The sequence below is a fragment of the Cornus florida genome, unplaced genomic scaffold, assembly GCF_030987335.1.
Source record: "Cornus florida cultivar Cherokee Brave unplaced genomic scaffold, ASM3098733v1 CherokeeBrave_3.0.0_Hap2_Chr04, whole genome shotgun sequence".
Lineage (NCBI taxonomy): Eukaryota > Viridiplantae > Streptophyta > Magnoliopsida > Cornales > Cornaceae > Cornus > Cornus florida.
In genome coordinates, this window is record NW_026775574.1 from 16,028,366 (window position 1) to 16,054,530 (window position 26,165).

Here is a 26,165-nt window from a genome sequence, read left to right on the forward strand (position 1 = left end):
AAGGCCCAGTGAGGCTATTGGATCTTTTTATGTATTTCAACAGGTTGTTGAGGAACATTTTTAGCGGAGGTCGTGCCGAATTTTTTTATTATTATTATTTTGGTGTCTTTTGGGTCATTACAGAGATTGTACCGCTAATAATAGTAGCTGAACACTGAAATGGTCTTTTCTCTTTCATTTATATAGAGCTAACTACCCAATAAACCCACACTAACGGTTTGATTATTGAAACGAAATTGTTTCGGAAACGGGGAGTGACATTTGCATAACATTGCATTTCATGACATTGTGGGAAAATTTGTAATTTGTTGACATTTGCTAGGTTCTTGTTGTTGTGGTTGAGATTATGTTTTCCTCATGGTATGACCCCGTTCCTTTTTGCCCATTCTTTGTGTGAAATTCAAGAGGATATAAGAAGTGTGTCTTAAACACTTCTACTAAGCTTATGCTCACCCCATTATTTTTAAACATTTTTCAGGACACGGAAAAGGGGTGGAGGAAGACGATCCACCACAGGTTTAGACGAGTTTGAAGACTTATTTTATTTTGTTATCTTTTGTATTAAACTCTAGTATTTTGTAAATGTAATCTTAACTGTTTTGAGAAACTTTAGTTTAATCAGTAAAATGTTGTAAGTTTTGGACTTTAAAACTTTAGCTACATTTATGGTCTGTAACAGGGAACTTTTGATATGTATATAATTATTTTGGGAATGTGATGTAATACATGTATTGTGCGTTGGGACATGATAGGTTATTTTTAAGGCCCAGTGAGGCTACTGCATCTTTTTATGTATTTCAACAGGTTGTTGAGGAACATTTTCTACGGAGGTCATGCCGAATTTTTTTATTATTATTTTATTATTATTATTTTGGGTTTCTTTTGGATCGTTACAGAGATTGTACCGTTAATAACAGTAACTGAACACTAAAATCACCCCCCCCCCAAAGCTTTAGACCAAGCCATCACCTTGCGCGTCCCTAAATGGTCTTCGAGATTGTACTGCTAATAATAGTAGCTGAACACTGAAATGGTCTTTTCTCTTTCATTTATATAGGGCTAGCTACCTAATAAAGCTGTCTCTCCAGTCTCTCACCATTAATGTACATTGCTTCCAAATTTCACCCCATAACCCTTCTTTAATTCTTGCTCAATTAATTAATCATCTCCATAGACACTTCACCAATCCATTACTTGATCCATACCATTCCATATATAGATATAGATATAGATATATAAAAGCAAAAAATAAAGTTTGGCAAAGAATTTGTGTCACAAATGGTGCCAGAATGGCAACAAGCATACATGGATTATGACTACCTAAAAACCCATTTGAAAGAAATCTAAGATTTCAAGCGAAGCAGAGCACCATCAACACCCAAAGGTCTAAAGAGAAAGCTCTCACTTTACAAAGCTTTCAGTGGCCTAACAAGAAGATCCAACAACAGTCCCAAAAGCCCAACAGTACAACCAGACATTGAAAACCAAGTCATTCTGGTCAATTCCGTCAAGGAAGGAGGCTTGGTGGCTAGGAAACACAAGACTATGCTCCTCAGGGCGGCGGAGGAAGGTGGCAAGTACGAGATGGTGTACTTCAGAAGGCTGGATGATGAGTGTTGGAAATAGCGACCTAGTTACACACACAACACTATACTATTTGGAAGAGAATAAAAAAGGAAGAAAACACTTTTTATTTCACTTGATTAAAAATAAGTACAATGCATGGGTTTATATAGGCTTCAAAACATAAATGTAAATGAAAATTAACACCCCACTAACATGACCATTTAGTAGGCAAAACTCCTACTAACCCACTAACATGACCGTTTACTAGTTGTAACTCTCATGTCCCCCACTAACTCCAATAAAAAAACTCACATAAATATAAAACACCAAATAAAAATAAATAAGAAATAAAAACACCCATGACCTTCAAAGACATTTTAAAATAATATCAAGTTTAATTTCTAACACCCCCTCCCCCCCCCCCCCCCCCCCCTTAAACTTGATTTTTTTTCAACTCCAAGCAAACTCCTTAACTTGTGAAAATCTGCAAACTTGAGGGGCTTGGTGAAAATATCCGCAACTTGATCTTGTGACTTGATGAACTTGAGTTCCACCTCCTTCTTGGTTATGCATTCTCTAATGAAATGAAATCTTGTATCAATATGTTTGTTTCGTTCATGAAACACCGGATTCTTGGCCAAAGAATTGCTGATTTGTTGTCCACAAAAACCTCCGTTGACTCTTCTTGTAGCATATGTAATTCCTTCAACAAATTCCTCAACCAAATTGCTTGACAAACACATGAAGTGGCTGCAACATATTCTGCTTCACAAGTTGAGAGGGTGACAATGGGTTGCTTCTTTGAGCACCATGTAAAAGCAACATTTCCCATGAAAAAACAATAGCCAGAAGTACTTTTTCTATCATCCAAATCTCTGGCCCAATCACTATCAGAATAACCCACAAGCTTGAAATCATTAGTAAATGAATAGAATAACCCAAAATCAATGGTACCTTTGATGTAACGAAGAATCCTCTTAGCCGCCTTGAAATGAGTTATGGTGGGTCTTTCCATAAACCGACTAACAAGCCCAACCGCAAATAATATCTCTGGCCTTGTGCATGTTAAGTATCTCAAGCTTCTAACAAGACTTTTGAAAAATGTTGGATCCACCGTCTTTCCATCTTCATCTCTTAACAATTTAATTCCAACTTCCATGGGCATGTTCACCAATTTACAATCTTCCATCTTGAATTTCTTGAGAATTTCCTTAGCATAGCCTTCTTGGTGAATGAAAATTCCATCCTTCATTTGCTTGACTTCAATGCCAAGATAATAAGCCATAATGCCAATATCTGTCATCTCGAACTCTCAAGCCATAACCTTCTTGAAATCTTCAAACATTTTTGGATTGCTACCTGTCAAGATTAAATCATCCACATACAAGCAAACAAAAAATACATCTCCATTCTCACTTACTTTGGAGTAAAGAGCATGTTCATATGGGCACTTTGAAAAATTATTGTCTTGAAAATATTTGTTAATTCGCTTATTCCACGCCCTTAGTGCTTGCTTCAAGCCATATAAAGCCTTCTTCAATTTCAAGACTCTATTTTCTTGCCCCTTTACAACATAGCCCATGGGTTGTTGAACATACACCCCTTCTTTAAGAAACCCATTCAAGAAAGACGATTTCACATCCATTTGGTGGATTCTCCAATTGTTCTGGGCTATCAAAGAAATTAACAATCTAATTGTTTCCAAACGAGCTACGGGTGCAACTGCCTCATCATAGTCAATCCCGGGCTTTTGGTTGTACCCCTTGGCGACCAATCTTGCTTTATATTTTTCAACTTCACCATTTGCATTCTTCTTTGCTTTATACACCCATTTGACACCAATTGCCTTTTGCTCTTTTGGAAGTGTAGCAAGCTCCCATGTGTCATTCTTCTCTATGGATTTAATTTCTTCATCCATAGCATTTCTCCATATTTTGTCTTGTGCCGCCTCTTCAAATCCTACGGGTTCACAATCCGCAAAGAGACAAAAAAGTGTTAGATCACCTAACCTTTCCTTTACCTCATCTGTTTCGTCATATATGTCATGAAGACTCCTCATGCGAAGTGGTGGTGTGTCACTTGAACTTGATGATGATGGAGTTGATTGATCTTGAATTGATGGTGGTAGAGGTGATGTTGATGGAGAAATGGGCTGCTCCATGCCTTCATTTTCTTCTTCCTCGTCAGAAATTGGAAAAATATTATAATCTTCATTTGGAGTGTTCCAATCCCATGTGGCTCCCTCTTCGAATTCAACATCTCTACTAATGACAATCTTCTCATTACTTGGATTGTACAACTTGTAGCCTTTGGAACTTGCATCATAGCCAATGAACACAATTTTTTCACTTTTGTTGTTAACTTGGTCCTCCTTTCATCCGGCACGTGCACATGGGCAATGCTCCCAAAAACCCGCAAATGAGAGACACTTGGCTTTTTCCGCTCCATGTTTCTTGTGGTGTTTTGTTTTGCACACTTCTAGTAGGACACCAGTTGGACAAGTACACCGCACAATCAACCGCTTCAGCCCAAAATTCTTTAGGCATTTCCTTGCTTTTCAACATGCTTCGAGCCATATTGAGAATGGTTCAGTTCTTCCTTTCTGCAACTCCATTTTGTTGGGGCGATCTTAGAACCGTTAAAGGATAGTGAATTTCATTTTCTTTACAAAATTTTTTAAAATTATTTGATGTGAATTCACCACCTCTATCGGATCGAAGAGCCTTTACATCATAGCCACTTTGTTTTTCAACAAGTGCTTTAAATTTCTTAAAAATTTCATACACCTCCAATTTTTGTTTAAGAAAATACACCCATGTTTTTCGGCTAAAATCATCAATGAATAATAAAAAATAATTATTCTTACCAAATGATGATGGAGAAATTGGACCACAAACATCCGAATGGATAAGTTGTAGTGGCGCCACAGCTCTTTTGGTAGCTTCTTTAGGAAAACTTTTCCTTGATTGCTTTCCAACGAGACATCCTTCACATAATTGATTTGGATTGCTAATGAAAGGCAATCCCATCACCATCTTCTGTTTGGCCAACAACTCTAATCCTCCAAAATTCAAGTGCCCAGGTCTCAAGTGCCAAAGCCAAGTTAAATCATTAACACAAGTCTAGCTTCAAACATTTAGCCTCGTCGGCTTGAATATTTAGCAAAAACATCCGGTTCTTTGTCATTGGAACCTTGGCAATCAAATTATCCAATGGGTCTCTTATCGAAAGACTACAATCCTTCATAGAAATATTGTAGCCTTTTTCTAAGAGTTGTCCCAAACTCAAAATATTGTTCTTCATATTAGGCACATAATAAACATTAGAGATAAATTGATAATGCCCATTCCTCAAACAAATCAATATTTTACCTTTTCCTCCTACTGGAATTTGTGATAAGTCTCCAAATGTCACCTTGCCATTTATTGATTCATTAATATCAACGAACTTCTCTTTGCTACCACACATATGGTTGCTAGAACCGGTGTCAAGATACCACACATCTTCTTGATCACTCCTTTCACCTTTGTATGCCAACAACAAAGTAGGCTCCACTTCTTCATCAACATAATTAGCCTTTTATTCAACATCGTTAGCAACATTTTTACATTCCGAAGCATAATGACCATACTTTTGACAATTATAACATTGAATTTGAAACTTATCATACCTCCTTCCATATGACCTTGAGTAATTTCCTCTACCACGACCTCTTATTTGTTGTGAGCCATAGATTTTTTCTTCATTGTTGGTTGTGTGTTGACCGTTTCTTTCTCTTCTTCCACGGCCTCTTCCTCTTCCTCGGCCACGTGCATTTCCACGTCCTCGACCCCTTTGATTTCCTTCATATTTTTCGTCTCTTTTGTTCAACGAAAACTTTGTTTGTAGCACTTGCTCCAAAGCTTCTTGTTTCTTCACCACCTTTTCTTCATGAGCTTGCAACGAACCCATGAGTTGATCAACAGTCATGGAATCCAAATCATTTGACTTTTCAATGGCTACAACAATGTAGTTGAATTTGGAATCTAACGACCAAAGGATCTTTTCAACGCCCTTGTATCAGTCATGGTGGTTTCGCCATATCTTCTTAGTTGATTTACAATAGCCAGGACCCTCGAAAAATAATCTGAAATTGATTCAGATTCCTTCATATGCAATGCTTCAAATTCGCCCCATAACATTTGGAGGCGAACCTTCTTCACTTTATCAACTCCTTGGAAGGAATTTTGAAGAATCTCCCATAGTTGCTTTACATTTTCAGCACTAGCAACTCTTTGTAGCATTCCATCATCTAAACATTGATGTATGGTCATCACCGCCTTTTGGTCCTTCTTTCTCATGGCTTGTAAAACATCTTTTTCGGCTTAAGACAAAGTTGCCTCATCTTCTGGCTCATCATAACCTTTGGAAACAACTTCCCACACATCTTATGCTCCCAAAATTGCCTTCATACGGATACACCAATTTTCATAGTTATCTTTGGTGAATCGAGGCATTTAAAATGGAACCGAATTGTTTGCCATTTCTTCTCTCTCACACAAACTAGCTCTGATACCACTTTGTTGGAAATAGTGGCCTAGTTACACACACAACACTATACTATTTGGAAGAGAATAAAAATGGAGGAAATCACTTTTTATTTCACTTGATTAAAAATGAGTACAATGCATGGGTTTATATAGGCTTCAAAAAATAAATGTAAATGAAAATTAACACCCCACTAACATGACCATTTAGTAGACAAAACTCCCACTAACCCACTAACATAATCATTTACTAGTTGTAACTCTCATGGCCCCCACTAACTCCAATAAAAAACTCACATAAATATAAAACACCAAATAAAAAAAGAAACACCCACAACCTCCAAAGACATTTTAAAATAAAATAAAGTTTAATTTCTAACAATGAGTTCAATAAGGTGTTGAAGTTTTATAAGTCTAATGTGGAAGAGGTGGTGAAGGAAGCTGAGGCGTTGAACATGCAAATGGATGTTCTGATTGCTTTTCGGATCAAGGTGGACAAACTTCACAGATGGTTCGATAGCGCGGTGGAGATGGCTCGTCTTGCTTCGGATGTTGCTGCTTCTACAGCTGCATTATCGGCCTCCACACCACATTCAGTTAGAGGAACCAGTAAGTACTGAGTTTCTTGTGATAATAATGTTATTTTGATGTGTCATTGTTTGAAAAAAATGCTTACAACACTTTTTCACATTTTGGATAGTTATTAACACGAAAACACACCTTCATATTTATTCATTAAATAAACAAGCAAAGTTTGAATTAAGCTTCTCTTGACTGGCTGCATTCAGGAACATGTTTGTGCCAGAAGTAGCTCTTTGGGCATCTGGATCATGTGTTGTAGCATGCTGTAATTTTTCAATTTAATTAATTCTATCTTCAACGTGATTTAGTTAGATTTAATATGTTGAAAATAAATTTAATTGTGTTAAGCGTAATGGTTGGTTAGAATCGTGTCTTGTTTGTAATACTTGTAGTTGACCATTTCCGATCCTTTCTAGTCAATAAAGCTCGAGTTCAAGAATGAATCCGGATTCATTAAATGAGCTATGACCTACATGTATATGGGGTTGCCTCCGTGAATTTTTTTTTAGTAATACACCCTTCTAATTTTTGTTTTTTCTATATACTCATAAAATATTACTATTACCCCCTTAAATTATTAAAATATTTGATTTAAACCTTCACCCCTCTTGTTGCTAATCATTTTCTGTGCTTTCAATTATCAAATGATTCTTAACCAAGTGCTTCTATTACACGCACACAAAAGAAAAGAAAAAAAGGAGGAGGTTTATAATTAACGAAACACCTTCTAGCCTTTCAAAAATTCATAATTATCCTTGATGTGCAGGAAGAACTTTCATGGAAACAATAGAAGAAGAAAGGTTGAGCAGATCACAGGGACAATCTGATGAATCCGGTGATGATAAAGAAATAAATGAGGTGAGAAGTACCAACCAAAATGTCCGAGAACAGAAGCAAAACAGCATCAAGACGTTCAAAATTTCATTTGGATAAGTAGGATGGAAAAGAAAAGAAAGGAAACGATAACATTAATTACGAAAGAAAATAAATGAAATAATAACTTAATCATTGATTAGCGTTTGAATAAATCATGATGGAAACGAAAGAAATGATGATGGAAACAAAAGAAATGATAATAGTAACTCATACTTTTGTCTTGGAAAAGATAAAGAATAGAAAAGAAATGAAACTATCTTATTAAATGTACTATTATAACCTTTTGCATTGCAACTTTACAATTTTAATGTTTCTAAACCAAACATGAAAATAGCTATTCCTTCATCAAGTCAAACCAGAATACACTATATAGATATATTATAAGAATCAATTCGATCATGATCTATTTTGTGCCATTATAGGTTACAAGGCTTATGGAGAGGGTTGAAGCTACATTCATCAAACATTTCGCCAACTCAAATCGCACTAAAGGAATGAGAATCTTAAGACCAAAAGCAAAGAAAGAAAGACATTGAGTAACATTTTCCTTGGGTAAGATTTCTACAATAAAAAGTTCCACAATTCTTATATAAATTTGTATTGTAGGATTGCTTTTGCCTCTGAATCCCTCTGTGTTATTACCTTCTCTTGAATTTTCGTACATCGGAAAATTTTCAGGCTTCTTTGCTGGCTTCACAGTAGCTCTCATACTGGCACTTGCTCTGATTATACATGCACGCAATATTCTTGACAAGAAAGGACGAACACAATACATGGAAACAATGTTTCCCCTTTACAGGTAATTAATTAAGAACTGCCTCAAATGATTCTTCTTATTAAATGCAGTAGAGCTTAGCAGAGCTTTGCACTCAACTCAACACTAATAAGATCTTGTACCTTTGCAGCTTGTTTGGATTCATTATAGTTCACATACTTATGTATGCTGCAAACATATACTTCTGGAGGCGTTACCGAGTCAATTATTCATTCATATTTGGTTTCAAGGAAGGAACTGATCAAGTTGAGTTATCAAGAAGTTCTCCTCCTGAGCTCTGCTTTTGCAGTACTAGCACTTGCCAGCGTGCTTGCGAACCTTGATATGGAAATGGATCCAGAAACACCTGATTACAAAGCAATCACTGAACTTGTCCCTCTGGGATTAGTGGTGGTATGTACTAAATAGTTAACTAAATTTGCGCCGACTTTTTTCAGTGTCCTACTTCCAAAGTGAGCTTAAATCGAACTTTTCTCGTCTTCTGCAGCTTGTAATCGTCATATTGCTTTGCCCCTTCAACATCATATACCGATCAAGTCGCTTCTTCTTTCTCACATGTGTGTTTTAGTGCATCTGTGCCCCTCTCTACAAGGTAAAAAGATGGTGGCAGACCTTTCACAAGACATTCAAGATTTCGAATCATTTTTTCTACCAATTAGCCAGTGGCCTAGCGGTACCAAGCCCCTACTTCTCAAAGAGAGGTCAAGGTTCGAGCCTCCGTGGAGGCATGTGTGTGTGAGTACCCAGAAAAAAAAATAAATAAATAAAATAAAATAAATTCATTTTTTCTAAGCAGTGATATCCTTTCCTCTACAGGTGTCGCTTCCTGATTTTTTCTTGGCGGATCAGCTAACTAGTCAGGTGTGTATATGGCCTATGTTATACTAAGCTTCAATCACATTCAACCTATTGCTTGAAAATTAGTTTTGAAGTGTCAATTGTTGTGTCAGTGCAGGTGCAAGCATTTAGAAGTCTGGAGTTCTATGTTTGCTACTATGGTTGGGGAGACTACAAGCTCAGAGAAAACAGTTGCAAAACAAATGATGTTTTCAACATTTTCAATTTCATAGTTGCTGCGATAGCATATTGGTCGCGCCTCCTTCAGGTATGTACTCCATTACTTGGAAAGCAAATGATGTTTTCAACACATGTTTCAATATTAATTATTAGATCGAGTAACTGTGAGGTTTAAGCACAGGACCTTCAACACACCCCTCACAGAGTGACTTTAATGTTTAAATCCTTCAACAAAGTTCCAAGTACAAACTACTAACTATTGTAACTAGGAAAAGTTGTCCGAGAAAACACTGTATTCTAAATGCTATCAAAGGTGCCTAAAACAGTTCGTGTTCTTTTTAGTGTCTCAGGCGCTTAATAGAAGAGAGATGTTACGCAAGGACTCAATGGGTTGAAATACTTGTCGACAATTTTAGCCATAAGTGCAAGAACAGCATACACACTCAACAAAGGCATGAGTTGGAAGATAGCAGCCTGGATTTTATCAATCACTGCAGCAATCTTCAGTACATATTGGGATCTCGTTAAGACTGGGGGCTTCTACAATGGAATTCTAATAACCGTTGGTTGAGAGACAAACTCCTTATCCCCCATAAAAAGTGTATATTTTGGAGCCATGGTGAGCATGTGACGACCCTGGTTTTTAGGCCAGCGTGTCCTGTGATGAACCGAAGACTGACCCGATAATGGATCCGAATACGGAAGCGAAAACAGAAAACAAGACTCTAAGAAGTCAAAGTGACCTTCCATGAGGTCGTGGAACTCAACAAGAACTGATACGGAAGCAAAAGATCAAAAATATGACAAATAAACCCCCAGGGGCAAAATAGTCATTTCTAAAAATTATAGATTCGGGTGCCACCGAGCACCCCGCTAGAAGGACAACAAAAAACTAATGAAGATGGACTCAAGAATCGCATGATTCGGAGTCCGGACGAAGGAGAAACGGCATGACGAAGAAAAATGAGCACTTAAGGAAAAAAGGGTAAATTGGCAATTATCCAGGAAGAACCAGGTATAACCGAGCACACCGTTGGAAAGACAGCGAAAAATTAGTCAAGTTTAAAAAAAAAATTCACTTGAATCGGAATCCGGACGAAGGAGAAAAGCCCAAAAGAAGAATTAACGTCGTGGCGGCCCGACGAGGGGCCATGACAGCCCCATGCGCGCGCCCATGCACACCGTGCGCGCGCTGAGTGCACCATGGCTGGCAGCAGCAGCCCAAAAGCTGTTATGGGGTTATTTTCCAGAAAAATCCAGATCAGAGGCTGAATTTGGAGGCCTAGATGAATTTTTTTGCAAAAACACAAAGAAGAAACCCCTTCAAAATCGAGCTTTCTACATAACTCACGAGGAAAATCGAAAAAAACTCACTGTGAAATGCCCAAAATGCCCTCCCAAGAAAACTGGTCCAGAGAGTCCAAAAAGCTGCTAAATTTAAAAACTGAGAGCTGAACTTCGGATGCGATTTCCGATGCCAAGATGACATTTTCTGGAAAAACACGGAAAATAAACCCCCCTTAAAATCATGTTTTCTATTCAGCTATATTGAAAGAAGAAAATAAAACCACCGCGAAAGGTCCATAATGCCCCTAGATCAGAATATGCAAAAAAAATGCGAAATGAATTCACAAGAGGCTTAAAACACAAACGATAAGGTTTTGCCCGGAAACGACCATGCACGCAAACGTAACTTACCTATTTGGACGTGTTACAATAGTCCATGACTTAAATATACCACCGATACAAAATCTGACCCCCCAACAGGCAAAAAGGCCAAAATGAAACTTGGAATGAAAACTCAGAATCCAAAAATACAAAACGGGGTCAAATGACCGTTTGGCCCTTGGCCACACTTCATAAAAGATTAATAAGACCCTATGACAGAATGAGAATGGAATTCCCACACCCGATGCAACTATGGTAAAGCAATAACTTGTGATTTTTCAAGATTTTCACAATATTTCATGAAGTTAAAAAGTACATAGAACACAATATGATGGTCATTAGCCTCCGGCCTCATCTCATAAATATCAAATACATTGAAAGGAGTGTACTTAAGTACATATTACATACATGGAATCAAATATACATATTTTGACATATAAGTCTACAAAATGACATTTCATGCTAACATTTGCATGAAATGGAAACTTGAAAGCTACACGACATCCAAAGAATGCTAGGCTTCACGAACCAAGTCTTCGTACCTGAAATATGCCCCAGTATCGTAGGGGTGAGTAACATAAAGCTACTCGTAGGAGATAAGCATGCATCGACCTAGCATTTTACAAATTTAGCACCTTAAGGTGAAACATGTTAAAGGGGCTCATGCCACCTAACGTCTATGTCCAAGTGAGACTCGGGGAGCATCCTAAGCTACCTTAAAGTCTAAGCAACAAGAATCATGATATACATACGTGTATGAAACGAATTATGGTTGGGATAATCCAAAGAACACGACAAGAAGAATGCTTGAGCATAAATTAACATGAATTGCATTTTCAATACAATTGAACTAGGTCTAGAGTAATCCATACAACATGACAAAAGCACATTTGAATACAAGTTAAAAAGAATCACATTATCCATGCAATTCAACAACAATAGAGCATATTATACAATGCAACAATGTTTAAGTTCTCAAAGCCATCAACTTAGAATCTAAAGCACAAAATAACAGTAGTGGTTCATGCCACCTAACGTCTATGTTATAAATGAATCAATAGGATCAATCCTAAGCTTTATTAGAACGTCAAAACACGATTTTCAATATCGATGCAATTTAACCAACATTGGAACTTCCAATACAAAACATAAAGCACAATTTCGCAAAGTTAACATCCTATAACTTAAAATGGAATGACAAATAAGAAACAACATATTACAACATCATCTAGCTATCAACTTGAAAATGAAATGCGAAATCAAACAAAGTTGATACTCAGACGTCACGCCAGATCAGACCGACAACATAGTTACTTTAGGGTTACTAGCCCATGGGTAACCTCCCTATGTGCGCACTAGACCATATAGAGAGACTATCCCCCGTACTAGAACCACATCCTAGCCATAGTCAAATAACGACATCCCCAAGTTTCCAAAATCAACAAGTTGTGCAACAACGCATATATCAACAGGAATATGTAAGATAATCAACTATCTACCAAGCACAACCAAATTTGGAAACCTATACAGTACATGCTCTAAGTCCACAACTAATATGATCTGATGAATGTCGAATCTTCAGTGTGCGATTCATTACACGCTATGCATGAATGATGTTAAATACAAAATGTGCAAATCATTACACAAGGCAACAATATATTCAATAAGGAAAACATATTCTCATGAGTATAAACATAGCAACTATGTTATCCAATGCTCAAAACATAACCAAATGAATATACAACAAGTCCATGTCCAGGATTTTGATATAGAAACGAATTTCAAACACAATTAAATCCATGACTCAATTCGATAGAATTTAATTAAATAAAAATAATTAAATTCCCTATATTCTAATTCAATTCCAAATAACCTCAAATTAATACATATTAAAGAACATGGCATGGTCATCACTTATATCCACTCTAAAACTTAATTAGGTTATTGGAACAACAAAGTAGAACTCTAATTAAATCATGCTAATTTAATTACCAAAGTTCTAAAGCAACTTCAAATGGTCCACAACTAATAAATACTAGTAAACAAGTCATGGCCAATAGAAACATCAAGTTAAAACCTTAAGCTAATGGGACAACAAAATAGATTTTAATTAATTCTTTTAATTAAAATCTCTAAATTTTCAAACTTAACAAAATGCTCTCAAATTAACCTATGTTGGAAAGAATGCCAAAAACTAATGTAATATCACATTACAAGTTTATTTCATTCAATTTAAGACCATGTGAATTAAACTTTCACTAAAGTTAAATATAAATTAAAAATTGCAATTCTCATGCAATTAATCCCAATTTAATATATGTGAATAACTATACCTAAGCTTAATTTTCTAGCATGCCACAATTCAATTCCAAGTTGTATATCACCATGAGGATTAAATCTTAAACAAGGAAATTAATTAAATGAAAGGTTTCAAAACCTCACCGAATATTCTAAATCAAATATATGTGAAGGTATATGGCATATAGATTAAGAATATCAAGTCAGAATTCAAATGGAGTGAATAGTGCACTCAGGGCAAATTAATTAATCAAATTAATTAATAATTACTAATTTTTAAAACACCTCCAATTACTTTCAAATTCAACTATGTTGAAGAGCATGCTAAGGCCTAATATAATATGGTAACACATATTAATTTCAAGCTAGTTAAGGCCATGTGAGTTAATCTTTCACCTAAGACAAATATTAAATAAAATCTTTAATACTTATTCAAATGTTCCAATTTTAATACACGACAATGAGCATATCAAGGGGCAATATAAAATCATGCTACATGTTTAAACCAAGTCATGAGCAACCGGAAAAATTAGATCCCGTACAAGAAAAATAAATAATAAAATCTCTAGATTTTATATTTAATCATGCAAACAAGTAGTATAAGCATCACAAGCATGCTATATAACAAGAATTTAAACCTAGAACATCCCCTACCTCAATTTGAGGTGAAAATCTCAAAAGCCATCAAAATGGAACGGCTCTGAATCCGACGAAACTACTAGGTTTTGTCGGGGACAACACCGTGAACATAACCCCCATCAAAGCCCCATCGAAATCATAACTTGACCTCAAAGCCAAACTCAAGAAATGGTCAAAACTGAATTCTAATAAGGAGGAAAGGTAGAGCACGGCGAGGGGAACAACAAACGTTAAGGCCGAAGACTTTCCATCAAGGAAAAGTGAACCAAAAGTGGAGAGAGAAGATGGCAGCACCCCTTGGGCTGCCATGGGAGCTCCAGGTCATGCATGAAGAGGGGAGAAGATGAAAAATGAAATATCTCACCCCCCTTTTATAGAAATCTCAAAAAGTGCCCCGAACGGGCCCCGCCGGGTCTGAAAAAGTAAAATTTGAGCAGACACACTCAAATGGCAAAACTTTGTGAACAAAAAAGATTCAAAATGATAAAATATGAATAACGGAAGAAACGGCATCAAAAACCGAGTCCCGAGCAGAAAGTTATGCCCAAAACAAGTTTGGCGCTAACTCGGGCCAGAAACCCTGAAACTGGAAAACATCGTCCAGGAGGAAATTCCAAGAGTACACAACTCGACAAAATGTGAAAATGAATCTTGTGCGAGGATCCAGGCTCAAAACAAGACATTTTGCAATAACTTTCATTAATTGCACAATGGCCCCTCCAAAAAGTGAAAACTGCACTTATGGCCCAGAATGAAAATATCTTCCAAAAATATTTTCTTAAAAACCCCTGAAATAAAATATCTTCAAAAGATATTTACGAAAAACACCCCAAGAAAATAAAATAATTTCAAAGAACTTTGTATCCATGCCTATATGGACACCGGGAGCAACCAGAGTACTTTCTTGCAAAAGTAAATATACGTATTTCGAGGAAACCACCCAAGATGAAGGCACGTGAATTCAAAAACCAACTCCGAGCATGAGAAGTGAGGTTGTGCCAAAAACTGACAAACGGAGATAAGACGAAATAGGGAAAATGACATAATAGGGAAAAGACGAAATAGCGCATAGTGTCTAAAAACGAAAAATGCGAAAATGACTCGGTCCTCAAAGGAAGTTGTCAATTCACATGAAAGAGTCTCAGAAACCAATTTCGAGCACTCGAGATGACACTAAGCGACACGAAACAGAGCTCAGAAAGGAAAATCAAACGAAAAAAATTCATTCGTAAAATTTCAGGAAAAAAGAAAGGAGGCAAATGACCGAGTCGTTACAACCTACCCTCCTTAAAGGAATTTCGTCCCCGAAATTAGGAACATACCAGAGAGAATAGAATAATGACCGAACAAAAGGTCAAATCAAAGGACAGCTCACAACGCACTGAAGGACAAATCCCGAAGTCTACAGATCAATTGAAGGAATGCGAAACCAAGAACTGAGGCAACACTTCATACGAATCGGCACGTTAACTCAACGTCAACTACCGAGAGAATCCCAAGACAACGAAACGTTGAAACATGATAGAAGAAGAGAGTGACAAGGCAGTACGAATAGTGACCAGAACCACCCACACTTACTCGTCAGCAAGGTAGCATGACAGTATAAGGCACTAGTTCGTAACATGCCCCAGAAGGGAACTTTTCGATACCAATGACATCAATGTCGAAAATGTTCATTACCAAAGGCACTACGGAAACCAGGCATCTGCGAGAGTTGGCGTAGCTAATCCCAAAACTCTGACAACAATGACACTGGCACCATTACGCTTAAGGCCTTAGATCTAAAAGCCACGATGGAAAAGGAAATGAAACGCTGCCTCCCTGGCCCACGTCTCACTCCACCAGACAAGGAAAAGGAAATGAATTGCTCACATGAGCCTCACTCGCATCAACCAACAGAACAGACAAGAAGGTTCCCTACATGGGTCCTCACAGAACGAATTTCTCCTATCCAAGGAAGAAACTCATGAAACAAGAATGCATCCAAGGGATACGACAGATCCTAAGAGACAATACAAAAACCTGACATAAAGTAAACAAGTAGCATGCAACATAGCATAACTATCTATTCACACAAGTAGTAAACAAGTTGTCACATAAGCAAATAGGCATGTTATCAAATCAAACATGTTATCAAGAAGCACGCAGACATATTATCACACCAGAACATGATAGTGACACAGAACATGTTATCAGGAAGCATATATACACAAAAGCATGCTCAACCAATGATAGATTTCTCAAAACACCTGAACAAGTGAACATATTATCATACAAGACATGTTATCAAGATACAAATGACAAATCAAAGTAAAACAATATGAGCATGATATGCACCCAAAACCCGTCGTCCAAGGTATTTAAACCCGGACGCTTTGATACCACTTGTGACGACCCTGGTTTTTAGGCCAGCGTGTCCTGTGATGAACCGAAGATTGACCCGATAACGGATCCGAATGCGGAAGCGAAAACAGAAAACAAGACTCTAAGAAGTCAAATTGACCTTCCATGAGGTCGTGGAACTCAACAAGCACTGATGCAGAAGCAAAAGATCGAAAATATGACAAATAAGCCCCCAGGGGCAAAATAGTCATTTTTGAAAATTGTAGATTTGGGTGCCACCGAGCACCCCGCTGGAAGGACAACGAAAAACTAATGAAGATGGACTCAAGAATCGCATGATTCGGAGTCCGGACGAAGGAGAAACGGCATGACGAAGAAAAACGAGCACTTAAGGCAAAAAGGGTTAACTGGTAATTATTCAGGAAGAACCGTGTGCAACCGAGCACACCGTTGGAAAGACAGCTAAAAATTAGTCAAGTTTAAAAAAAAAATTCACTTGAATTGGAGTCCGGACGAAGGAGAAAAGCCCAAAAGAAGAATTGACGTCGTGGCGGCCCGACGAGGGGCCATGACAGCCCCATGCGCACGCCCATGCTCACGCCCATGCACGCCGCACGCGCGCTGAGTGCACCATGGCTGGCAGCAACAGCCCAAAAGCTGCTATGGGGTTATTTTCCAGAAAAATCCAGATCAGAAGCTGAATTTGGAGGACTAGATGAATTTTTTTGCAAAAACACAAAGAAGAAACCCCCCTCAAAATCGAGCTTTCTACGTGACACACAAGGAAAATCGAAAAAAACTCACTATGAAATACCCAAAATGCCCTCCCAAGAAAACTGGTCCAGAGGGTCCAAAAAGCTACTAAATTTAAAAACTGAGAGCTGAACTTCGGATGCAATTTCCGATGCCAAGATGACATTTTCTGGAAAAACACGGAAAATAAACCCCCCCCTAAAATCATGTTTTCTATTCAACCGTGTTGAAAGAAGAAAATAAAACTACCGTGAAAGGTCCATAATGCCCCTAGATCAGAATATGCAAAAAAAATGCGAAATGAATTCACAAGAGGCTCAAAACACAAACGATAAGGTTTTGCCCAGAAACGACCATGCACACAAACGTAACTTACCTATTTGGATGTGCTACAATGGTCCATGACTTAAATATACCACCGATACAAAATCCGACCCCCCAACGGGCAAAAAGGCCAAAATGAAACTTGGAATGAAAACTCGAAATCCAAAAATACAAAACGGGGTCAAATGATCGTTTGGCCCTTGGCCACACTTCGTACAAGATTAATAAGACCCTATGAAAGAATGAGAATGGAATTCCCACACCCGATGCAACTATGGTGAAGCAATGACTTGTGATTTTTCAAGATTTTCACAATATTTCATGAAGTTAAAAAGTACATAGAACACAATATGATGGTCATTGGCCTCCGGCCTCATCTCATAATTATCAAATACATTTAAAGGAGTGTACTTAAGTACACATTACATACATAGAATCAAATATACATATTTTGACCTATAAGTCTACAAAATGACATTTCATGCTAACATTTGCATGAAATGGAAACTTGAAAGCTACACGACATCCAAGGAATGCTAGGCTTCACGAACCAAGTCTTCGTACCTGAAATATGCCCCAGTATCGTAGGGGTGAGTAACATAAAGCTACTCGTAGGAGATGAGCATGCATCGACCTAGCATTTTACAAATTTAGCACCTTAAGGTGAAACATGTTAAAGGGGCTCATGCCACCTAACGTCTATGTCCAAGTGAGACTCGGGGAGCATCCTAAGCTACCTTAGAGTCTAAGCAACAAGAATCATGATATACATACGTGTATGAAACGAATTATGGTTGGGATAATCCAAAGAACACGACAAGAAGAATGCTTGAGCATAGATTAACATGAATTGTATTTTCAATACAATTGAACTAGGTCTAGAGTAATCCATACAACATGACAAAAGCATATTTGAATACAAGTTAACAAGAATCACATTATCCATGTAGTTCAACAATAATAGAGCATGTTATACAATGCAACAAGGTTTAAGTTCTCAAAGCCATCAACTTAGAATCTAAAGCACAAAATAACAGTAGTGGTTCATGCCACCTAACGTCTATGTTATAAATGAATCAATAGGATCAATCCTAAGCTTTATTAGAACGTCAAAACACGATTTTCAATATCGATACAATTTAACCAACATTGGAACTTCCAATACAAAGCATAAAGCACAATTTCGCAAAGTTAACATCCTGTAACTTAAAATGGAACGACAAATAAGAAACAACATGTTTTAACATCATCTAGTTATCAACTTGAAAATGAAATGCGAAATCAAACAAAGTGGATACTCGGACGTCACGCCGGATCAGACCGACAATATAGTTACTTTAGGGTTACTAGCCCATGGGTAACCTCCCTATGTGCGCACTATACCATATAGAGGGACTATCCCCCGTACTAGAACCACGTCCTAGCCATAGTCAAACAATGACATCCCCAAGTTTCCAAAATCAACAAGTTATGCAACAACGCATATATCAACAGTAATATGTAAGATAATCAACTATCTACCAAGCACAACCAAATTTGGAAACCTATACAGTACATGCTCTAAGTCCACAACTAATATGATGTGATGAATGTCGAATCTTCAGTGTGCGATTCGTTACACGCTATGCATGAATGATGTTAAATACAAAATGTGCAAATCATTACACAAGGCAACAGTATATTCAATAAGGAAAACATATTCTCATGAGTATAAACATAGCAACTATGTTATCCAATACTCAAAACATAACCAAATGAATATACAACAAGTCCATGTCCAGGATTTTGATATAGAAACAACTTTCAAACACAATTAAATCCATGACTCAATTCGATAGAATTTAATTATATAAAAATAATTAAATTCCCTATATTCTAATTCAATTCCAAATAACCTCAAATTAATACATATTAAAGAACATGGCATGGTCATCACCTATATCCATTCTAAAACTCAATTAGGTTATTGGAACAACAAAGTAGAACTCTAATTAAATCATGTTAATTTAATTACCAAGGTTCTAAAGCAACTTCAAATGGTCCACAATTAATAAATACTAGTAAACAAGTCATGGCCAATACAAACATCAAGTTAAAACCTTAAGCTAATGGGACCACAAAATAGATTTTAATTAATTCTTTTAATTAAAATCTCTAGATTTTCAAACTTAACCAAATGCTCTCAAATTAACCTATGTTGGAAAGCATGCCAAAAACTACTGTAATATCACATTACAAGTTTATTTCATTCAATTTAAGACCATGTAAATTAAACTTTCACTAAAGTTAAATATAAATTAAAAGTTGCAATTCTCATGCAATTAATCCCAATTTAATATATGTGAACAACTATACCTAAGCTTAATTTTCTAGCATGCCACAATTCAATTTCCAAGTTGTATATCACCATGAGGATTAAATCTTAAACAAGGAAATTAATTAAATGAAAGGTTTCAAAACCTAACCGAATATTCTAAATCAAATATATGTGAAGCTATATGGTATATAGATCAAGAATATCAAGTCGGAATTCAAATGGAGTGAATAGTGCACTCGGGGCAAATTAATTAATCAAATTAATTAATAATTACTAATTTTTAAAACACCTCCAATTACTTTCAAATTCAACTATGTTGAAGAGCATGCTAAGGCCTAATATAATATGCTAACACATATTAATTTCAAATTAGTTAAGGCCATGTGAATTGATCTTTCACCTAAGATAAATATTAAATAAAATCTTTAATACTTATTCAAATGTTCCAATTTTAATACACGACAATGAGCATATCAAGGGGCAATATAAAATCATGCTACATGTTTAAACCAAGTCATGAGCAACCGGAAAAATTAGATTCTGTACAAGAAAAATAAATAATAAAATCTCTAGATTTTATATTTAATCATGCAAACAAGTAGTATAAGCATCACAAGCATGCTATATAACAAGAATTTAAACCTAGAACATCCCCTACCTCAATTTGAGGTGAAAATCTCAAAAGCCATCAAAATGGAACGGCTCCGAATCCGACGAAACTACTAGGTTTTGTCGGGGACAACACCGTGACCATAACCCCCATCAAAGCCCCATCAAAATCATAACTTGACCTCAAAACCAAACTCAAGAAATGGTCAAAACTGAATTCTAATAAGGGGGAAAGGTAGAGCACGGTGAGGGGAACAACAAACGTTAAGGCCGAAGACTTTCCAACAAGAAAAAGTGAACCAAAAGAGGAGAGAGAAGATGGCAGCACCCCTTGGGCTGCCATGGAAGCTCCAGGTCGTGCATGAAGAGGGGAGAAGATGAAAAATGAAATATCTCACCCCCCTTTTATAGAAATCTCAAAAAGTGCCCCGAACGGGCCCCGCCAGGTCCGAAAAAGTAAAATTTGAGCAGACGCGCTCAAATGGCAAAACTTTGTGAATGAAAAAGATTCAAAATGATAAAATATGAACAACGGAAGAAACGGCGTCAAAAACCGAGTCCCGAGCATAAAGTTATGCCCGAAACAAGTTTGGCGCTAACCGGGGCCAGAAACCCTGAAACTGGAAAATATCGTCCAGGAGGAAATTCCAAGAGTACACAACTCGACGAAATGTGAAAATGAATCTTGTACGAGGATCCAGGCTCAAAACAAGACATTTTGCAATAACTTTCATTAATTGCACAATGGCCCCTCCAAAAAGTGAAAACTGCACTTATGGCCCAGAATGAAAATATTTTCCAAAAATATTTTCTTAAAAACCCCTGAAATAAAATATCTTCAAAAGATATTTACGAAAAGCATCCCAAGAAAAGAAAATAATTTCAAAGAACTTTGCATCCATGCCCCTATGGACACCGGGAGTAACCAGAATATTTTCTTGCAAAAGTAAAGATACGTATTTCGAGAAAATCACTCAAGATGAAGGCACGTGAATTCAATAACCAACTCCGAGCATGAGAAGTGAGGTTGTGCCAAAAACTGACAAACGGAGATGAGACGAAATAAGGAAAATGACATAATAGGGAAAAGACGAAATAGCGCATAGTGTCCAAAAACGAAAAATGCGAAAATGACTCGGTCCTCAAAGGAAGTTGTCAATTCACATGAAAGAGTCTCAGAAACCAATTTCGAGCACTCAAGATGACACTAAGCGATACGAAACAAAGCTCAGAAAGGAAAATTAAACGAAAAAATTTCATTCGTAAAATTTCAGGAAAAAGGAAAGGGAGGCAAATGACCGGATCGTTACAAAGTAGAATAATTAACAATGAGATTTACTCTTCTTTTTTTTAAAACAAACACACACACACACCATTATTCACAATACGTCCCTAGTAAGAGCCTTACTCTCAACCTCCCCCTTTGGGACAGAGATATCATACCATTGGACCAGATGCCCTTTGGTAGATTTACTGTTTGTTGTGTCAACGCACATTCAATGAAAATTCTAACAAATTCTAACAAAGTTGTTGAAATATGCAGGTCTTGAATGTACTGTTGAAATTTGTCTGGCTGCAAACAGTGTTAAATTTGAGAGTTCCTTTTCTGCATATAGAAACCATGATAGCACTTGTTGCTGTCCTTGAGATCTTTCGTCGTGGCATGTGGAACTTCTTCAGGTAAATTGGTGCTAATACCACATTTTCGATTATTTCGGTTTATAATCCTTCAAACTTTTAATTCTCTTTTTAGTGATGATTGTTTCATTTGGTTGATGAATCAAGTTGGAAAACGAACATCTGAATAATGTTGGCAAGTATCGCGCATTCAAGTCAGTACCACTACCTTTCAACTATGACGACGATGAGAACAAAGAAGAGTAGAGTTTTCACAACACTGAAAATGAAGCCACCAAAAAGAGGAGAAGAAAGTCAAGTAAATACTAGATAGGCATGTCTGTGAATGCAGCCATTCTTTGTCCAATTTTTTTTGAGAAATTCTTTGGATTTTAGATCCTGATAGTGAGAAGAAGTGAATTCAATTTGTCCATAACATTCAATTAATTCAACTTCTCCATTCTTTCTTATCTCTGAAATAGCAAACAAACCTACAGATCGATAAACAGCCCTTGATTAGATGAGAAAATCTCTACCAATATGTATGTGTGTGAGAGAGGAGATGGACAGAGGCTAATATGGAAATTTTAATTTATTCAGTATATGACATTAACCAAATTTGTTGTGAATTCGTTAACCGTAATAGAAGGGAGGGCCGTGTAAGTTTATTTCATTTTTAGGAAAAATTCTAATAATTTTTCAAACCATATATAGAAGATGCCCATGACAAAGGAAAATGAGATTTACACCGATGGATTTGGCCGATTTGCTGGGCAGAATCATAGGTGGAGTCTAGCTGGCAAATAAAATTAAAAAAATTCCTCCGTAAAAAAAAAAAAAATGCCTGCAATCCATCTTCCCATCTCTTCTCTCTCTCAAGAGCCAGTTTCACCATAGCGTTGGTCTGATCCAACAAAGGCTGACGATGTGCAACGACCAACAAGGTATGGCGTCGCTGCAGCGGAGCAGCGGTGATGATCTGCGAAGGGATTAACAGCACCGAAAATACATTGCTGAAGAAGGAGCGCGTGGGTGCGTTCTGCGCGAGTTAGATATACTCGCAAGAGCGTTGGCTCGTGAGGTGCAAGTTATACGACGTTAGTTTGTTTTGCAGACCAGTAAAGTTCAAGCTCGAGATGAACAAGAGGCGATGTTGTTGGCCTATGGGTTCGTTCAAAAGTTTAAAACAATGGGTCGACGAAGATACTGTTGCTGATGCAAAGCAAATTTTTTTTTTTCGCCGGCCGTCCTGTGGTGAGCATAGACTAGACCTAATGGCAAGCAAGGATTCAACAGAGAACCGGCAGAGAAGAATAACAGGTCGCCGACAATGGTGACGAAGGGTGGATGATGTCACCGGCGTTGAGTTTGTTCACGGAGATCCGGCGAGAAGCGAAGATGATTCCAAATAACAAGGTCTAAACGGCTAGGACGAAATGCTTAGCCATAGTGAGCACGAATGCTTTTGCCGATGGCAAAGAACGCTGTTCTCGCAAGGCGTGGACCAGTGACAGTTGTTCTGTTCGACGATGAGTTTGTATGCATGCCGATGATGACCATTTGGCCGGTGGGATGAATGTTCCAGTTCCGACGAAGAGTTCCAGCGGGTGGCTGGATGAAAAGACTCACGGCGATCATTTGAAATTTTCGGCTGAAGCAGGAATGATTGTCGGGCGCATGGCGGCGAGATGATTGGGCCGCCTCGGCCAGCAGCTGTTGATAAAGATTAAAGAGGATGACGGCGAGATGATTGAAGAAGACCGGTGGTCGTCGAAGCCCTCTTCCGATGATAACAGTTAAGATCACCACATCGTTTTTGTGATGATGTCCACGCACTAAGCCAAAATATAATTAATTTTTGCCAGCTAGACCACTACATCGTTTCTACTTTCTACCTAGCAAATAGGTCAGAGGTTTCTGCCAAGTATCACGACTTATGACAAATTATAGAAGATCGGTGTAAATTACCTTGGCCAAAAATTAACATTGATTTTTTATTTGGTTCAAGCTTGACATGCATTCCAAATGAACCAAGACTCACCAAACTCAGTGACCCTACACCTGAGATAAATTAAATATAGGATAAAGGACAATAAACCCCCATAACTTTACTCTCTCTCCTAAAAAATTTTTCAAATTTTTATTTTTATAATAAACCCCCTAAACTATTTCCTTTCCTACAAAAAAAAAAAACACCATGGGATACTACTTCGGCTCCTATTCATTACCTGACCTAATATATAATTTTAAAATGACTGAGTTACCCTTATTACTATTTAAAAAATAAATAAATAAAAATTCCAAATTAAAACGTCTTTGTTTAATCCTAATTTTCGCCATTGCCATCAACAACAACCAGTCAAGTGCGTGCTCAAGCTCGCCGGCGTTAGCTCAGGTGCCGGCAAAACTCCAATGGAAGAAAGAGACCCTCCAACTCCAACTACATGTACTCCATCTTTCAATTACCACAGCAAGACAAGTCACGCCGGTCACGTTCATCTTCTTCACCACTGGTGTCTTAAGTTGTTTGATAAATCAATCACCGCACTTGTACCATTCGCGCAACAAACAAACAAACCCCAATCTGAACTACTCCTTATACACAATTAAATTTGTAAAATCCTTTTTATTTGGGTTCTGGCTTAACATTGTTTTATTGGAACTAACAAATCAACAGTATACAAGATCCATGGCCTCTGTTCAACTATATATATATATATATATATATATATATATATTGCGACGGCGGGCTATGAAAAGTTTCCTCCGTTGACTGGTGGCGAGGGGAGGCGATATTGCGGCGGCGGCGGCGGTTGAGATTGCCAAAGAGAGAAATTTTGGAGACAATTGAGGAAACAAATTGGCAATTTTGAAAAATCAGGAAAGAAATTCTCAATATTGCGATCGAAGGTGCAGATGAAAGTCGACCGTATTTGAATTCGGTGAAGGGATTGACAAGGTGGATCCGTGCATATCCCTTTCTCACTCCTTCTATATATATATATATATACATGCGTGTGTGGCTTGTATATAGGTGGGTCTGGTGCAAGTGCTGGTGTTTGGCTGCTAAAGTGAGTAGTGTAAATCTGTATGGAATGAGATATGGTTTCCAAATTGAGTTTCAGAGTCAACTTCTAAGATTGGAGTCTGCATGGAAGTTGTTTGGTGCTAAAACGTTGAAGGGAAGGTGAAGCTTGTTGATAAGGTGCTGCGTTGTCGCCATATCATTGGTTTTTAAGATTGCTATTTGACAAACTACAATAAACATTCCAAACGGTGTCGGTTCATTTAAGGCCAATTTGGTAATTTAATATTTCCGGTGAGCTACCGTACCGATGATTTTAAAATTTGTTCTTAAATTACAAATTTTGAGTTTAGGGGCCATTACTTAGTTCAAGAGAGTTTTGTGTTTTTTGCTGAAAGTATAAGGAAGTTTCTTTCACTTTACCTTTAAATATATCATTTAATGGTATGAGTAAAGAAGTTCGTTAATACATTGAACTATTTCTTTCTTTCTTTCTTTTTATTTTTTAAAATGATATTTTTCACTAACAAAATTGTGTTTCTATTTAATTTGTAATCGAATGGAAGCCCATTCGACAAAAGGCAGTCAATTTTTGTTAATCTTTTAAAATGAGTCTGAAGTAATATATATATATATATATATATAAGAGTCATGCTAGATCCCAGACAGTCGGTTTCACCGACACTAATGGTTAAATCAAACCGACCCAAATGAATAGTAGGTGAGATCCACACAAATCCAAACAAAATAGTCACGAGTGGCCACTAGCCAGTGAGAATGATTGAAATGCGCATGCTCAACTGCTCTGATCTATTCATTTTGAAACTTTACTTTTTTTTATTTTTGCAAGTATTAATAAATTTTTTTGACTTGTCTATTCTTCTAGTATTTTAGTGGAAATAGACCATTGAATTAGTTGTGCATATAAAATTAAAGAAAATATAATATGAAAATGACCAAAACATGCCAACTTTAAAATTGTCATGACCCAATGAACCACATAAGTCTCAAACACTTACTGTATTTATTTAAGTAAGTAAGAAATGTAGTGGGTATGAGGTTTAGTTAATTCATTTAATTTTATATTGCTTTTTTATTAAATCATATAAAAATAACAAAAAACCGAAGTATTCATTGTGAATGTGTGATTTAGGCTCCGTTTGTTTGAATGTAAAATATTTTTTAAAAAGTATTTTTTTTTATTTTTTGTTGTTTAGTTATCAGTAAAAT

General features: G+C 37.0%; 1 protein-coding gene across 1 annotated transcript; it reads right to left on the reverse strand.

The window, feature by feature from the left end:
* Positions 1-2,131: 2,131 nt before the first annotated feature.
* LOC132304776 (secreted RxLR effector protein 161-like) lies at positions 2,132-2,869 on the reverse strand. Its single transcript, XM_059802495.1, has one exon. The coding sequence runs from the start codon at positions 2,867-2,869 to the stop codon at positions 2,132-2,134; it is 738 nt and encodes a 245-aa protein (XP_059658478.1).
* Between the last annotated feature and the right edge of the window lie 23,296 nt (positions 2,870-26,165).